Source organism: Paramormyrops kingsleyae, chromosome 1 (assembly GCF_048594095.1).
Source record: "Paramormyrops kingsleyae isolate MSU_618 chromosome 1, PKINGS_0.4, whole genome shotgun sequence".
Taxonomy (NCBI): Eukaryota; Metazoa; Chordata; class Actinopteri; order Osteoglossiformes; family Mormyridae; genus Paramormyrops; species Paramormyrops kingsleyae.
The window spans coordinates 73,109,903-73,128,935 of NC_132797.1; the positions used below are offsets into that span (position 1 = coordinate 73,109,903).

Below are 19,033 nucleotides of genomic sequence, written 5' to 3' on the forward strand. Positions count from 1 at the left end.
TTGGAGGATATGCTGCAAGACTTTGAAGCCAAGGGTGTGACTGTGGCCCTTTTCTCTCTACAACAGCGTTTCCCAATCTGGGCCTCAGGGATCGACAGATGGCCTATGTTTTTGCTCCCTCCCTCGTGGACGGTCTGCGGTTCCTTAAGGATCAGATTGGGAAACACTGCCCTACAACACCAACATCCATCTAGGAAGAGCATGTTTCATGTGTTCCTGCACCAACACTCCTCACGTCCGTGGGCTACCTTGGAAGACACGATCCGATTATCGGGGAACCGCTGAGGGATGTAGGCCTCTGTCCCAGGTGGGGGTTCCCGTTGGCCGATGTAGACTGTCCGGCTGTCTACCCAGTTCTCCTCTCCGGTACACTGTGGGACAAGAGGGATGTGGTCATTGTGTGGTCCTAAACATTTTAATTAGCACCTGATTGACAGCTGAAACATGGGCGAATTGATTTAATATCCAAATGACTGTGTCAACACAGAAAGGTCGGGCTAACACACTGGGCTGAGGTTACCAGGGAGAGAGAGAAGGCGGGTTCACTGTTCTACGCCCACATTTTCATTATTTGCTACCATGAGTACCCAGAACCAACTGGCAACAAGGAGCACGAACAAAACATTCCTGTGTGACACACTATATCTCCCGCCAATCCCGATATGCAGAGACCCGCCCTTGGTTTAATGTGGACTAATGTCACCACCATGACGGTAACATTTCGCAATGAGTCTGCTTGCGTGGGCAGTAAAACACGGAAGAGGTCACGGAAACGAGCCAGGAGACGCATCTGCAGCTAAAGCTGTTTACCAGATGCAGGACTAGCATCTCCCTCGGACCCCTAAGGAAATCAATAAACTATTCATGCCAAAATCAATATCATTTCATATGCAAGGCAGTCCAGTTTGCTCCTTCTCTTAGGACAAAATATTTCCCAGAAAACACAGAGTAAACTAATTGTTCTTTTTTTTAATGTCTGTGGCAGGCATTCTGATTACATTCAATATGCATATTTAATTATCATCAATTAACTTATAGGGGGAAAGAACATTTAAATCACACCCTATTGGTTGGTTTGGTTTCTGAAACCTGTCGTGGATTAGGTCTGCAAAAAAGTTTGAGAGTTACTAGAGATCCTTAAGAATCCTGGTTCATGCACCTGTGAGACCTCATAAGCTTGAAGACATCAGTACCAGCTCTGTGGAAGTTGTGCAAGCTTCCATTTTTCCACAGGTGTTCTCAAGACCGGCCTGTTCCCTGAATCCAGGCCTCCACTGCCATCCACACAGGATTATACCCGCATTTTCACATTATCTATGCGATCAGATATAGACTCCTCCTACGCAGCATCCACAAAGGTTTGCATGCTGTTAGCTGTTGTATCTGGACTAGACGCACCTGACGGTTTGTTACGGGGAGAGTCTGCGTAGCGTAACAGAGGAGTGAAGGGCGAGGCTGTGTGCACATCAGCACTACGACACCAAACAATCGGTCCTTACTTTGACACACACAACAGACCTTGATCCTCCCCAGCTGGTCTACAGGCTCACTCAATTTCTGAGCCCACCCCCCCCCCCCCAGCCCAAACAAAGTTGGCTCACTGGAACATGCCCTGGCAGCAGTGAGAGTAACACCATTCCAGAGGGGGATGACTCACACTGGACAATGTGGCTTTGTTCAGCTGTTTCTGCGACAATCGCTTCAGGCTCTTACACTGATTTTGCAATAGTTAGCCTTTATAGTAGCCAGATTTTCTACATTAGCTACCATTCTACATTAACTAGATTTTATATTATATATTACTTTAGCTAGCTAATTATATATCTATGTAAGGAGTCACAAAATGTCTCCACTATCACATAAAAGGTTTACTTTCCAAAAACTTGACGAGCTGATCTATGTATCTATAAACCACTGCTTGCCATGCTCTCTGTTATGTAGTACTTTCTCCAGCGCCATTATAGTGCTGAAAAGCTGGAAAGCAAACCCCGCCCACCAAGCCCTCATGACTGGCCGTAACCCAATCAGTTGAGGGGGCAGAGTCATGAATGGAGTGGCTTGTCCATTGTTACTGTTGCTACCGGTGCCATTGAGAAGGGGTGATGACACATGTCCAACGGCAGTCACGGCAGAGAGTGTCTGCTTTACTGTGTCCTACTTCCCCCGGTACCCGTGACTTCTGTGGAACTGCTGTACGGAGGCTACATGACACCTGCCATGCAACTAACGGCACTGACAGTTGTGTTGCTATTGTCTCCGTGGCAGTTTCACAGCCGTGCTCCTCAGGTTGACGCGGTTAAGAATGATTAAAGAGAAGTCTCATTAAAAACCACTGAGCTAGAGAAGAACTAAGACTGGGTGCTTGGCATCAGGATCATGTATCAAATATGATACAGGAAGGAAAAGATAAATCACCTCACAGGCAGGTTAAGTACGCATGTAAAGTGTGTTGGGGGGTGGAGGTGGGGCTTTAAAACATGCATGCAGTGTGCATTCTAAATGGAGTTGTAAATACAACCTACTGGGATATTCGTCTTAACCTTCCTGTATGTGAGCAGTCCAGTAAGGAATTACAAGCAGCTCTGAGTCAAATTTTATGTAAGTCCACAAGAATGACCAAAGTTGGGTCACTTGGGTTTTACTACACCTTTAGGAGTGAGCAGATGTATGTCGTATCTGTTCGTATAGGTTTGTGGTCACCGGTCCACAAGTGCAACACTTGTGGTGGTCTTACAGGGTGAACTCATCAATTAATTCGCTTGGTTTTAAGAATGGAGAATGTTCACAGCAGATTGTGGTGTTTAACGATGCACTGCTTTGCCATTTCCTCGCAGATACATTATCGAATTCTAAAGGGTATCACAACTGTTCTGTTGTGTTCTGCCACAGATTCATCTGTATCTGATCTCAGGGATAGGCATCTGATCTCAGAGTAGTGTTGGCCCAACAGTATAATCAAGTAATGGATATTATATTTTTTAACGGATATATTTACTTTCTAAAGTCTGGAGGCTGTAGATGGACAATCAGGGGAATATCCTTTTCCGAATGACCTCCCTCCTGTATCAGAGCAGAGTGCACTACGGCATTCTATCCCAGTCATTCAGCCAATCAGCCAATCAGGATGCAGCATGAGGAATGAGGGTGCTGTCTTACGCCCTGCCAGTTCAGACTCCCACATGCTTTGGCTGCACGCGCTGTGACTGTTACCTGCCAGGGACACAGACTCCAGTCTGGCAAGCATCTGCTCCCAGATGCTCCCCGGAATCTGTATCAAACAGATCTACCTTAAAAACTGTCAACAGACATCTATATATAAATTTGCCATAGCATAACATCTGTCGCTGACACAAGGGGCAGCAAAATGAGAGGGTGCCGACTGTCACTCAAGGGGCAGATGATAATCCAGACAACGTTCGGGATGAAGCGTCTGAGCAAAAATCCTCAGGCTCAGAACTAATTCCTTGCCGGAAGAGTCCGCCAACTGTCAGTTTGGCAGTGTCTGGGCCGGATTCATATCACACGACGCAGCAGTTCTGCCCATGGCCTCGTTGGCCACAGAAGCTCAAAAATCCCAGCCTTGTTGTCTCTCAGAAACTTGCCTATCTCCTGGTGATAAGTTAACTATGCTCTGTGTGGTTTTCAAAGCTGAATATTAAGAGTTCACCGTTCATAAGGAGAACTGATCAGAAGCTATACAGTAGCTCATTGTATTTTCATTATTTAGGGGACCTTTCATCAATTATGGACATCTAAAATCCTACTGAGCCACACCGCCAGTGTCAAACCTCATGCCCTGCTTGATGCCTTATACGGGTCAGGCTGTCGTCATAGCAATTAAGTTAATTTGCAATTCTACCCTGCTGACAGAGTAAACACAGGTCTTCAGATGAAGTCCCCCTATCATGTTTGCTTCTGTCTCCCGAGTCACACCGGCTGGCCAATTAAGACTGAAGCCTCTCTGTAACTCATACAACTCATACAAATCTCACAGGTCTTTCCTATCCTTCCCTAAACTGAATCAATGTATTAAAAAAACAGCCATGGGTCGAATTTGAGAAGACAACAGGATTAGGTGTTAATGCTTTGCCTCTGGTGACATTTGACATTTGTCAGCTACTGTTTGTGAGGAACTAAGAGGAAGACTAATTTGAATCCACTGTCACATGAAGTGCGGGTATCGCCGAGGTAATGCCATCGGTGGACCTTGGGGTCCTGACCAAAGGTCTTCTGGCCCTTTACTTGTTTTTCGGTGGTCCGTGGTGAACCCGTTATAAAGCCATCACACTGAGCTGGCCACATTTGGGAGCGAATCAAGGCTTGTTTCTGAGATCACTCTTATAATTGCAGCACAAATATAATTTTGCATATGCAAAAGATATTTATTGTCTGAGGGAAAAAATGCAGATGGAAATGCAAAGGTGCTGGGGTTAGGGTTAGGGTTAGGCCCTATGTTTCCTGGCAAAGGCAAAACAGACTCATCACGACTGTGAACACTGGCACAAGATTCCCCAACAGTCTGACATAGGTGGGGGGAGGGGCAATCCCATGAGGTAATGCCACAGTTACAGCCCCCAGGAAAAATGCATCCACTGGAACTCTCCCCAACACAAGGAAAATAAACCCCCCCCCCCTTCCTGTATCCGAAGAGTTCATCTGAAGTTACACATAGAAGTCCTCTCAAAATAACTGTGCCTCTGAGCATGGATAAGATATCCAGGAATAGGATTGGCTGATAAGCCTCTGAATCTGGGATGTGACGATGAGGTCGGCTCTACACATCCCTGATTGACACTCCTGCACCTCTTCCTTACATTTCAGCGCACAGGGATGTGAGGCACCACTGGCGGTCAAGGCCGTCCAAGTAAGGGAATCGAGCACAAGTAACAAGCCAGAAATAGCATGTCACTGAGTGACAGCTTCATCACATCGGTGGCATAACTGGAGAAACCAGCCTGGGAAAACCGAAGGCTTCGATCCGCAGACAGACGCATTGCTTCTCAGAGTGATTTTGACCTCTTGGATTGATTCGGTTTTAGTTTTACTGCTTTGTCACATGTTCGGAACTGAGCGTCTGTGATGTGGGAGACTTCTGTTCATGGTTTTTCCTATCAGAATTGTGCTGGGTCAGAATCCATAATCAGAGTATTTTTAGACCTGGGGGAGGAGGGATCAATACTACATTTCACATCTGACCAGAGTGGCTATTTCTCACTGTGCTGCTTATTTATAGAAACATCATCACTGTTTCCTTATTTGGCTCTCCTCCCTCCCCCTCCCCAGTCCCCACCAACCCCCCCAGACCCTTACAGACAATGGGGGCCTGCTCTCCAAGCAGCCAGGTGCCAAGCTGTCTTCACCTGTGGTCAAAGGAGGGGGGGGGGGGGCTCCTTCTCGAGCTCCGTCTCATCCCGAAAAAGGGTTCAAGAGAGCAGACAGAATAATAATTCAAGAAATAAGAGAGGAAGTAAGAAAAAAAGACGAACCCGTTGCCTTGGGTTCTAAGATTAATGACCACGCTGATGTGACTCGATCGTTATCCCTGGAGGGGCTGTAGTGATACACGTATTCACCGTCTACCACTATGTTACATCATTTCGGTTCGTTACACACAATGAAACAAATAAGCGCATCTCTTCATTTGGGCGGAACCGAAATTCAGAAAACATCATGCTAATTGTGGCTGTGAGCTAACGGTGGTTACAGCCAGTCATAATAAGCAGTTTGGGGTCAGTCTGGTTTCCCAGCAAAGTACACCAACTCTGGAGAGAGTAGCTGATAAGGTCATGGCTGTCTGGCGGCTCTGTTATACCGAACTTGAATATGATGCCGTAAACATCAGCAAACATGCTAACTCATCTGAGGTGACATCACCCACGCGTGTGTTCGGCCTCCGCAAGTTAGTCTCCCTCTGATATTTAAGATGCTTTTAGCAGGAAATTCAGACTGGGCTAAAAAAATTATTATGGCCATAGCTGTGTTTTTTTGCTACAGATATATAACAAAAAGCAGTAGCAGAGATCACGAGATTTAGTTATAATGATTATTATGATGCAGTCTGTTCAGACATATTGACAGCCACATTGCCTTTGCTTTGGTTTACTGTTCCTAATTGTGTTTGCGTTTAATAATAAATCATTTCAAAACAAATGCTGTTCTCCCTGCTGTACCGGAATTGCGGCGGACCGCAAACCCAAATCCAAGGTTTGTTCCTAGCTGTGAATTTAGTGTTCAATCAACACCCCAGACGCCAGGGCTGCATGCACAGGAGGAGGCAACAAGTGCCAGAAATGTTCATAAGAGCAGCAAAATACCTGTCGTGTGCGGTGGGGAAAAAGCAAGAGAGGAGCAGACTGCACGACACGCTGAGGACAACGCAGACGTGACAAAAAAATGACAGGAGAGTGACGACAGGAGACGCTGGAAGGTCTTTAGCATCTCCAGGTCCAAGAGACAAGGCTAAGGAGCCTAGGTGCCCCGTTAGCAGCCCGTGACAGGATGAAGATCACATTTCACCTGCACTCTGGGGCTCCTCTAACCAAACCCCGGGGTAGTGGCTTGGGGGGGGGGGGGTTGCTGAAGATTGCTCTTTAATCCATTAAAACCACTGATTCTATGTTATTACCATGGTAACAAAACAAAAGGCAGGACATACCCTGGAAGGTAAACAAAGCCACCTTTTCTGTCGGATTGCTATGGGGTGACGGGGGATGCACAGAAAAGCCAGCGACTGCACAAGCATCCCTTTGTGTCTGACTTTGACGGTGTCCTGAGAGAAATACGAGCATGATAAAAGCAGGCAGGATGCTCGCTAGTGGGAAAAGATAAGACCTATTTCTGAAACCAGCCTCCCAGACCAGAGGTGTAATTTATCGGTCTGTCGTTAATGGATGTAAAGGTTACAGTAAAATACGGTGCATAACATAGTGAAATCATACAATAGTATGACTCTGAGTCCTTTAGATGGGAAAACCTAATCTACTGATTGCCAATGAGCAAATACCTAACATACAGTCTCCATAATGTGAATATGACAAAGGTTTGCCTCCTAACTCATGATATTTCTGGGCACTAAAACCAAATGTGGTTCCCAAGCATGAACAGTCCAGGTTTAGACATCATGTCCTTCTGCTCTCAGTTAAAATATAGCCAAAGTGGTTTCAGCAAAACATTCAGCTCTGGAACTGGATGATGGCTGTTGCCCAAGGACTACACTTAAGACCAGACCAGCAGGTAACCCCAAACAAAAGTAGAATATTCTCCTGTGTCGCAACACGCTGTCATTTTTCTGCCACATGGTGCCGTGACTGAGCCCTCTAAGTAAACATTGAACTTGTGGATTTACTGGCAAGAGAGCATAACACACTGGCATCTGGACCACCAAGGAAGAGAGGAACAGGTTTAGGGGGTGAGGACAGCTTAGCAGAGGAAACTAGTGATACGGTGGCCTAATACCTTAAAGCCAAGAGCATGAACCTGGATCTCTATCTAGATAACATCACGCAGCAGTCATATGACCTGGCCAAGGGAAGAAGGGTTCCCATGAAATCTGCCTCGAGTCCTGTCAGGCGTGAGAAGAGGAAAAGAGGTTGCCCCGCTATGTGCATTCACGGTCTACGAGCCTGGCAGATTAAAGACAAGTCACTGTGACCACCTCCGTTCTGCTAGAAAAGCCACTCCACCCCAAAAGTACGTATTTCACGCTGCAGTTTGCCGTATACTTGCGGATCGGATGTCACAGGACATGTGTAACTCCTGTATCCCATAATGCCCTTTCAGGAGTCAAGCACAGGTGTCTGTGATCAGCCAGCCCATGTTCCTTGAAAAGAAGCATTAATTGACCTACTTAACCTGCAGTAATACTCAGCTACACGCTGTCCTCTCTACCTATTCACTTGGATAATGCAGAAGCTCAGGGGAGCCTTGGCTCTCTTCCAATGTCACCAGCTCAACGTGCGTCGCTAGGTTTGCTAAGAGCGGGTCGGGCCACGACGTGCCCAGCCGTCCCGTGCCGGAGCGGCTCTCCACAGCCCGACATTCTTTTACTTTTACTGAGCCGGTCCACGGCTTCATCACCACAAATAACGAGTCAAAAATAACTGACCTGGTAGTTCTGCTGAGCGTGGCACTGATGCGAAGTCCTTTTCCTTAAGGGCGAAAGGTTAACTAAGTGGTTGTAGCAGGAATGAGTTATGAGCAACGCTAATGGCCTTTCTGGGCAGAGAAAAGCCCAACTTGTCGTGGAGTAGCGTGACGCCAGGCTGGACTTCAGCCTGTTTAATGAGGAGAAATGGATGGCAGGGCCTGTAATTGCATCTGTGCACTGCGGCTCTCCGGCTCGGGTAATATCATTTCCTGGTGGCCCAGTCACAACCTCGACATCTTGACAAGAGGTCAGAGGAGAATGAACAGCAAGTTCTCAGCAGTTCACCATTATCACCGGGGACTGCTGTCAGCATAAGTCTGCCACCCTGTCACTGTCATCGCTGCTGTCATTTTGTCACTATTACCATTTCTGTCACTGTCACTGGTGCTGTCACTCTGTTACTGTCATTGGTGCTGTGACTTTGTCACATTACCATTCCTGTCACTCTGTCACTGTCACTGGTGCTGTCACTTTGTCACATTACCATTCCTGTCACTTTGTTGCTATCACCGGTGTAGTTTCTCTGTCATTGTCACTGGTGATGTCACTTTGTCACATTACTGTCACTCTGTCACCATTACTAGTACTGTCACATTGCCAATGTTACAAATACTATCACTGTCACTGTCACAGGTGCTGTTACTTTGTAACTGTTACTTGTACTGTCACTCTGTCACTGTCACAGGTGCTGTTGCTTTTTCACCGTTACTTGTACTGTCACTCTGTCACTGTCACAGGTGCTGTTACTTTGTAACTGTTACTTGTACTGTCACTCTGTCACTGTCAAAGGTGCTGTTACTTTGTCACCGTTAAACAATTTCCTCCGGGATCAATAAAGTTTTCGGATTCTGATTCATCACTGTCACTCTGTTACTAGTACTGATACTCTGTCACTGTCACAGGTGCTGTGACCTTGTCACCATTATTAGAACTGTCACAAGTGCTATGACTGCTGTCACAACTAGTTTTGACTCTGTCTGCCCATGTAGATCAACAGCGTAGGAGAGAGTTTGATTTTGGGGGAGATACAACTTAATAATTTATATACAAATGTCTGTTTATGAAGTGGGGGGGGGGGTGAAAGCAAATGAAATATTAAGGGGTATATGCCCCCCTCCCCCCAGTTCTGATGCCCTGGACGTAAATCATTTTAGATAGATACTCATCTGATGGCTTATAGCATCAACAAGCTGTCAGGTTTCCTTTTGACATATTTGCTGATCTCATTTCCTCACAAGATGCATTCCGCCATTTTCCTTCAGCTCTGGGGAAATGGCTTCCAGGAGGCCAGGTGGAATGAGAACCGTGGAGACGCATCTGAGGCTAAATGAAAGCGCAGACTCCAACAAAATCAATTAAGAACTCGATAATGTACTATACAGAAAAGTACATGGGAAACGGGGAATGAAGCCAACAGCATTTTGTTCTTAAGGTGGAAACGGCTCCGCCGTCACAGGACCTGCGATGGAACGCAAATCTTATCATCCTAACAAACACATTCACGTCTTGGACTTTTTGGGGGCTCGTTTTTTCATGGAGCAGAAGGCAACTAACCCAAAGGGGTTTCATCAGGGAACTTGATCCTGCTCCATATGAGCTACTTCACCTCCCAGGAACCACCAACTGAGGTACCTGTAGGTGTTTCTCCTCGCATGTCACGATACTCCACGAGGAGACACCATCACATGGCCAATAGCACCTAGCCATGTGTTTTCATAAGACTACAGCCTCAGCTCCATGGTCACTTGGCGATGGTGCCAGGCAAGTACGCCTCCTGCAGGCTAAACGACGGAATGACACGTTTCGCTGGAGAAGAGTGGGGGGAACATTGTAAGGGCCACAGCCGACTTAATTACAGCAATTAGCAGACAGACTAACAAACTGACAAACCAGCTCTGATTCACCAGCCCAAGGCAGAGACACACCCGGTATTTCCTGCCTGACACGCACAGTCAGACCTGCCGGGGGAGCTGATCCCAGGCCTGAGAGGGTGTGACTCCCATCTGCTGCCCTAACATGACTCTAACATTACACAACTGTGCTAATCCAGCTCTCACCCTCTCACTTGCAACCTCCCGTCTGCGTGATAATAACCCTTCTGCTCCGTTCCTCCAATGGGCTACGGCATCAGGAGACTCAGGAGCCTTTCAGCCCTGTGAGAGATACACATTTTACTGTATCGGGCTGAATATTAAACCAAATCTTAAGAGTGCAGCATCACAATCATGTGTCTGAAAAGCCAAGAGACCATTGGTTAAGAAGAAAAACAAGGCCAAGGTGGCTCAGGAGACCGTGAAGTAAATGCTGCCCCCCCTAAGGTCCTAAGAAGAGGTCAAAGAAGGTGATGCCAGAAAGGATTGCAAACGAAACCCAACCAAGCATTGTCCCCAGAGACGGGAACAGCCCACACTTCTGATGGGAGATTATGCAGGTTGTAGGTGCTGAACATGCAGACTCTCATCAAGTGATGTTGGGTCTGTGACCTGAACACGAGAGAGGTGCCTTTTAGGAACTCCTCAGTACCTCAGGGACGTGTATCCGTCACTCGCCTGCCTCTACTTGATTGGGGACGATTTTGGGGCAGAGCCTCGAGTGACAGCAATACAAAACAGAACGACTAGAGTCAGCCAAGAGATTTCAGAGGACTGAGTCACCCGACTGACTTCATAAATAATCCGCGACTTCCCGCCATTAGCTCAGGCAGCTCACGCCGGGGCTGCCCCGCCTCAGTGCCGCGCTGCCATAGGCTGTGAAGAGCCAGCGCTCCACCACTGGCATTTCTCCACCAGCTTGTTTGATGCTGGTGGCCAGATCAGGCAACTCAAGCCGCTGTCTGGGGGATTTAATTTTATTAGGAGTGGTGCATCTTTGCCACAAACATGTCACCAATGTACCGTGCAGAGATTTTCCAGAGGGAAGTTAAGCCACTTTATAATTTCCTGAGGCAACCGAGTGTGAATCCTGAAAAACAGCTGCCGATAATAATTCAATACCGGCAATTTGGCAAGGCACAAAAATTTACGGGCACCGTTAAAAAGAGCATCTCTGTGTTTGAGGAAAACCAGGAGAAACTAAATTATGGGGCCCGATGAGAGTTTTATGTGTGTCTCGGGCACTCAGGCATGCAGCCAACAGGCCGTTTGCGGAACTGTGAAGTGTGTCGGGGATCAAACAGCACCTCTGGTTCAAATGGCCCCCCAGCAGCCCTCACCTTGTAAACATCTCCATGCCACAGCACTTGGCCTCGGGTAAACTCGGCCTATCCAGACATCTGGACATTCGGCTGGAAAATGGGAAGCAGGCTCTGCCAAAGAGAATCGCACCCCGCCACCCCCTGGCCCTCACCTTTCTCAGCCTCCCTCCTACCATCATCCTTTTCTTTTTTCTCACGCAGCCCTTATTCGCTGAATAACAGGACGGGTAACTGTATCATGTCGAATTGTTATTCCCTTGCCACATGACAGGTGTCCTTATCTGCTCCTGGAGTGCATAGGTCTGTGGTTTAATGTTTCCATACCACTGGAAACTTACTGGAGCGATTCCTGCTCACTGGAAAGATGCCGCAATAACACCAGCGCTGTCTGAAATCCGTCGGCGCTATGACGCTTTGGTTCCAGTGCTTTAAACAATAAACCTGACGCGTGGCACTGGAGGTCCTGTACATTTAACAGTTTGACCGCTTTACTCCCATATACAGCTGGGAATTTATAGCGGTTTTCCACATGCATGCAGCAGCGGGACTGATCCGAGCATACAGCCAATGCCCCCCCACTGCTGAGTCAGCGCCGCTAGTGCCCTATCTACCCAATTTACCATGACGTTAGGTTTGTGTCTCTCTGTAACCTCCATCCATTAGCAGACAGCCCTTCTTGGAGTGTAGGCCACTGGAGAACAAGAAGAAACCTGTCCGACTGTGAGAAGAAACTCTCGGATCACAGCTTTTCCATTTCCGTTCACAAACACCGAGAAACAGGTTCCCCTGTGGGTTGGTGTATTTTTAGGTTTAAGACGCCTGACAGTGAGCTAATTAGCTTGTTTTTCAAAACTGGCATCTTCTGTGGACAAGCTAATTGAGCGATTGACTGACTGGTGGGCATTTCTACCCTCTGGCTTGGTAGCGCCGATGCGGATCGCCTCGGAAAGCCAGGCAGATGTCCTGGTGGGCTTTCTCTGGTTTCACCCTTCCGGCGTCCTGCCTGCACTTCCTGCTTTTGTTCCCAAACCTTGAATGGGTTCTTCTGATTTCCCCTTTGAAGTGAAGTCTTTCATGTTTTCTCTGTCTTTCTTTTATATAATTATTGAGATAGTGACCCTGAAATGGTGCCCAAGGGGATGTCCAGGCATAGCAAGGATATACAGATATGATGTCCAGGTAATCAGGTAAATTGTGCAGCTCATTATAGCTCATTATTTGCCAAAAAATGTGAAGCGGGAGAAGCATTGAGTCACTGTTGTCAATGCTTTGTTGCATCACTGGACCCAGAGACAAGGGTAACATATGGACCAGGGTGCTACTGCACCAACATCCTTCAAGAATGAAGACTAGCAATCCCAAGTGTTCCAGAAAGCCCATCAGCCCCCCCAACAGATTCCCTGTCACATGCCCTCTTCATGACTTTCAGAAACAAACGCCTGTTTGTTCCAGAGCGAGACACACACTTCCACCCTCTCAGACTGGAAGAACTCGGTCCGTTTTAGACAGGACCATGTTGAGACAACAGCACAGAGACACAGAGACCCTTCTCACTTATTGTACCCACTTTCAATGTCTATGGTCCATCTATTACACATCAATCCCTACGGTTGTTTATTAGCTGCTGACTGTTAATAGTTTACACTGTTGCTGTACATTTGGCCAAAAATGACACAATTGCATTATATGTGGTTATATTACTTTGATTTTTAATACTACTTGTATGTGTATAAGTAATTTGTATAGATGTATATTCTTACAAGTTCCCAAACCTTACAAAATCAGATGTGTGATCATGTGATCAGTCATGTGAGGAGGCCCTGAGTGCCTAAATCTCCCTGTAATGTTAAACACGTCTGAATGAGTTTTCTACCTAAGGGGCTTGTACAGCCTGTCAGTTGAGCTGGGCCACCTGACACATCTGCCGGATGGTCCCACTGTATCACTATGGGACCAGTTAGGACAAACAGAAGGTCAGCTGACTGGACATCCCCTTCTGGGCACATCCTGTAACAGCAACCCCCAGCCTCACTCCAGCACCACCCCCAACCTGGCAGAATGAACTGGCTCACTCCAACAGCCAATTACAGAGCTGAGACTTGATCCCCATTAAAGCTTGCCCTCCAGGCTGTATCTGCTGCTGCTGACACGTTATGCTGCCTGTTCCCAGGCCGGCATGGAGCTCTCCAGTATGCAGGGAGGTAGGATGAGAGTGACGGGCTTTTCAGGACTGCTGTAAACACAAACGTGAGCAGCACCTGCTGTTACACTGTCCGATAACAAATATCTTTTGCATTAACTTCCTTAAATATCTCACATGAAACACTCATTCCATTTTTTATGTTGCGCTGGAATTATTTTTTTAATCCAGGATCAAAGCTCAGCTTCAAAGTACACAAAAATAATTATGTCTTAAACTAATGAGAAAAATTTTCATCAGGTTTCTTAGACTGAATAATTAGAGAACAGCCAAGTTCCCTGTCCCGTTATGGTTTATGCTACACAAATATTCACCCAGCATGATCAGAAATTTCCCTCCAACCTGGAGGAAAGACCCCCTTCTACAAGCTGAAAGATCAACACACAAAGCAAACCACAACCTTTTCATTTGACGCTTGCAGCTATGTGATACGCATCCTGATGAAAAATTCATAAAGTTCCTTCCATTTTCAGACTGTGGTTAGCAGGAATTCAGGAATACCCTAGAATGTGGAGTGAAGATGTACTTAAACTTGTAGGAACTTCTCAAGAACTTCTCAATAGTTGCCAGAGTGATGCATGCAAGGGCCTCTTGCTTCCCCTCCAGTAGCTGCTAACCAGGCAGTGACTCACTGCCAGCCAAATCACTATGTCCCAGAGCAATTCAGAGAGCGATAGATGTCACTACCCCCCCCCACCCCCCCACCGTCAACCCAAAGGCAAGAGAGCCTCATGATCATCAACCACCCAGTGAAAGCTCAGCCTTTGCTTCTCTGAATTTTCTACATTTACAGCTATAATCCACTTGCATATTAAACACTAACCCCAAGGTAAGATTCACACATACAGTCAGCATCCATACCACGCTTCTCACACACGCTTCATTTAGGTAATAAAATTCATTTTGATCTGAGGACGTAACGAGCAAGATACCTGACGTAGCATTGTGTCCTCGTTCCGGATCGCATGCCCTCCCCCCGGCTCCTTTAAATGCCAAAATACTCCTGATTTCCCATCTTTCCTCCACTCCGGTTTCACCCTCGTTGGGCCTACTTGTCTCTCCTCCCCTGAGCTTCAGGGAAGCCTATGAGGCTGCTGCTCCTGGCCCATGGAAACCGCCACGCCTTAATCTGAGCTCTAAGACCCTCAGTCACATGATTCTCAAAAGGTCCTTCCCACCTGCTTACTAAGGCTGATATTATTTTTTTTCTTTTGGAAATCTGAAATGAGTTTCCATTTCCCTAATTTAACATTTAACAAATAACAATTTAATGAGTGCAGAGATTTGGTAATGAAGTTTCGCTCTGCTTAACTGCAGTTCCAACTGCTGATGACACCAGTGTTTACTGCCGGGCTCCAAACTCAGAGATTTTGAGCTCGAGTGCTTTGGTCAGCTCTAGAGGTTGGGAATTTCCTGTAGCTTTGTATACTTTTTAGAGGTTGGGAATTTCCTGTAGCTTTGTATACTTTTTAGAGGCTGGGAGTTTCCTGTAGCTGTGTATACTTTCCTGGGGCAGCACTTTACAGGGCGTGTCCACTGTGTTGTTTCTCTTAGAGATCACTGACAGCTATGCGATATTTATGTGATGCACATCATATCTGTTGTGCACTCTGGGCTATGGTTACACAACAAGAAATTAGTGATCGGCGCTGCACATTCCAACTTCAATCTGCATTAATCCACATGGGGCTGAATATAATTCCTTTTGGTTTTTCTCTTGCGTTCCATGCTCTCACTCTCCCGGTGGCTCGAGTTAGCCTCTCGTAGGTGGGCCGGGAAGCCAGTCCGCTGTACAACGTGCAGAAGGCGTGACCAGAGCATAAATAACGGCATTTCTGTGTAAAGAGACCGATGTATTTCCAAGGATCGATTCGCCGCGGCGGAATGTGACCTCCAGTGCCTGTGCTCCCGAGGGCTCCGTCGGAGCAGCTCACAGAGATTTCACCTTCTCCACCGATACGCTTGTTAAAATACAGCGACGTGTGTCTCTCCCTCATTGAAGCTCCTCTCACCCATGAAATAAACCGGCCAGCGTAGAAAAGTGCCCCCTTTCCTGACAGCTGGGGATAGCATTAATCACACCGTAGGCCCAGGGGACTAGCTCCGCCAGAGACCTACCAGGCCAGAGAGTACGGTAATGACCCGGAGATCTGCCACACTGCGTGTGAATCCGAACCCGTCACGACGCACCGACAGGCCAGAAATGGGCCTTGTTCTGATACTATCCCACTGTCCCACACGCCCTGCCCACTTGGATGACAGAGCAGGAAGTAACTATGAAACAAGTCAACAGGGAGGGGGCACAAGGGTGAAGGAAAAGGGTTAAAGAAGGAGAAGGATGGTCCAATTTACAGGATTACCAAAAGAATACTTTAGAAATAATCATTTATATCTGTAATGATATATGTTCTACCTAAGCACTGATAGATTTAGGCATGAGCGACATGGGCAACCACCCACAGCGGCATCTTACTGGGGGCAGCACGGGGCAACCACACAAAAAATTTGTTTGTGACATCAGCACAATCGGTTCTCTATCACTCATTTGCACGTCACGTCAATGATATCATGTCACAGTGTGGGTCAATGAACCTTGTCGGAGTGGGTGCCCTGATTCTATTTTGTGAGCTTGCAGGCTACCACTCAGGGGGTTAGCCTCAGGTCGCCCCTCTGGAAGCCCGGGGTAGGAGGAGCATTCCAAATGTCTTCATAAAAATGACAGTTAGTGGCAAATGGTGCTTTTTTTTTGTTAGGAGGGGGTGGGAGAACGTCTTGCAGGAACGTCTTTGATCAGGACGCCCCACACACCACACACCATGCGACAGACATAAGATGTAAGACCACTTCCCCAAGGTGGCAGGCACCAGGATCAAAACCGGCATCTTAAGGAGGGGGGGCTGTGGTGGTCTTCAAATCTGGCCGCAACACTGCAAAGGTCTTCAAATCTGGCCACAACACTGCAAAGGTCCTCAAATCTGGCCACAACACTGCAGAGGTCTTCAAATCTGGCCACCACAGAGCATCCAGTGGAATCATCGGTAATCTGTCAGAATGACATTATCCACCTACCAGGGGTTGCGTGCTTGAAGTCTTTTCCCATTAAAACCGTGTTCAAGCTCTGCAGAACTTTAATGGTTAAATTATGGATGTACCCAGGGGCAAGCGGGTCACCTCAGCACTTTCCTGCTGTTTAATCTTAGTTTCAAGTCGCACATCATTCCTGAGGAGCAATTATGGCTCTGCCTGACTCAGCATTACTGGAACCCCAGGGCAGAGTTCATAAGTCTGATGCTACATTAAACCATCCTGGTGCATCGTGGGGACACTCGCGCCAGGCTGCGGACAGCAGCTGCATGGCACGGGCAGTGCAGACGCCTGCTTCGTTACCATAGCGACCGGGAGCGACACAGAATCGCATTAAATATTGAACGCCGCTTTGTTCCATGTGAATCCGCCATGAGTATGTATGTCAAATGAAAAGAAAACTTTATATATGAGTGCTAAAACCATAAGAAAGCCCAAAAAGAGGCAAATGATCAATGACGTGACCGTAACTCCACTTCTAGATCCATGCTTTGTTAAAATCTACAAATGAGCCCACTTGTCCACCCAGTCAGTCACTGTAAATATACAGGTTGTGGAGTAATGACACTCTAAAGCCCAAATAGCAAATAACCTTAATTACTTACAATAAATATATTTAGAAAAGGCGTTTTCTGAGGAATTCTACAACGTTTTAAATGTTTGTGCTTTTCTCTCTTACGATAGAGTTTTCACTTTTGGCCGTGACAGCTTAAGTGCTTCTGATATCAAAGGCAACTCACCGAAGCTGTTTGCTCTGAGAAAAAAATGATTCTTTACGACGATCAAGGTGCTCATAATATAACCATCTATGCAGCAGTTCCTGCCTAATGCTACATAAAAAATATTTAATGAGACAGCAATTTTCTTGTTGTAAATAAAACTCACATTTCTGTTATTGTACAACTCATGGGCCAGCGAGTAGGGGAGCTGCCTTTTGAGATATTATTACAGAGCTCCTCTGGAACTCTTAAATCTGAGATTTATTAAAGCCCATCCTTTTGACTTCAGAAAAGGAATTTCTTGGAAGCCCCATATGAGAAGAATTCAATTCTTTATTTCCCTAGACCTCTTCCCCACAAAAACCTTCTCCTGCGGTCTCTGTCGTTGATATTATCTCCACAAACACAATAATCCTCATCAGGCACGGCACAAAAGTGAAAATGGATGCAATAGATGAGACCAATATTTCAGATAAGGATCAGCATGTGAAATCACCGTTGCAATAATTATTAATAACCTAAAATCAGCAAGACACATCTTCCAGTGATGGGAGTATTAGCGTGCACAAACCTACTGCCAGTAATATTATCATAAGCCGCCAGTCATTGGCTGGTTCAACCCACTTTCCATTAATTACTTGCCTGTTTCCCATTGGGTTTGAGCCAGGAAATGAATGCAAGGCATAGTAATCCCGTCTACACTCATTCCCTTAGCCAGTATTTGTTATATATGTTGTGTTTCCATTTGGATATTTCATAATTGATCCAAAGAAACAGCTGCTTAGTGAAAAAGCCACCATCCACAACAAACCTGGTTTCCACCAGTGTGAGACTGGGGACGGCGTAATAGGAATGTCTGAATTATGACAGCCAGCACCTCTGGGCATGTAAGAAGCAGGGGGGGGGGGGGGGACAGACACCACACAGGCAACTCTGCCATAATCCTGGAGATTAGCCAGTCATGCAGCCGCTAAGCTGACTCTAAGCGTGCGTCAAATCTATGGAAGCAGGGATAGGGGGCGTCGTTGCACCCCAAAGTATTCAGAAAGAGCCATGTATTTCGACATGGTGAATTCAGAGGAGGTTACCCAGCTCAAGGCTGAGCCAGGCATGGTGTTACGTCTAGGAACCAGAGCTTATCGCGATGCTGTTACATACCGGCCAAAACACGTTCCTTCAGCTGGCTTTAAATGGTGTCCTCTTTCAGATTATTTAACATAATAAATCCGGGTGATCTTTATAGCCCCTCCATGCCCTTTTCTGGACAACAGCACTTCAGTTTTTAATCGTTCAGAATGTAAAATCGTTCAGGAAGAGAAAAACACCAGGGAAGCAACGGCCCCCCCTCTTCACATCTGCGGAGCACATGGAGGCACGTCTCCATGATGGTTTCCATGGCGACCTCGCTCTAACAGAAGCGTCGTGACTGGGTGGAGACAATGGGGGATGGGGGGGGGGGGGGGGGGGCAAGCTGCCATCTTTACTCCTTTGTGACATCGAGTGGCCCCCCAACCTCCACTGGGAAGGTGCCCCCACAGCCCCCACTCCGGTGTGGCACCAATCATGGCAATCTTATTCAATCAGAGACAGCCAGGCACCAGGCACCAGACAAGCTGGCTATTTCCCCCTTTTAGTAACACTGCTCATCCCTACAAGTAGATTAGCCTAAGCTGACACCTTTCAACTGCATT

At 46.8% G+C, this 19,033-nt stretch overlaps 1 protein-coding gene across 5 annotated transcripts in view; it reads right to left on the reverse strand.

Annotated features, from left to right (window-relative positions):
* Positions 1-19,033, reverse strand: part of atp11a (ATPase phospholipid transporting 11A) — a 52,362-nt gene that overhangs the window by 29,205 nt on the left and 4,124 nt on the right. For all 5 annotated transcript variants that reach the window (XM_023830532.2, XM_023830446.2, XM_023830609.2 and 2 more), the window contains exon 2: positions 249-371. In XM_023830532.2, the coding sequence (XP_023686300.2) occupies positions 249-371 (123 nt within the window). The remainder of the gene's footprint in view (positions 1-248; positions 372-19,033) is intronic.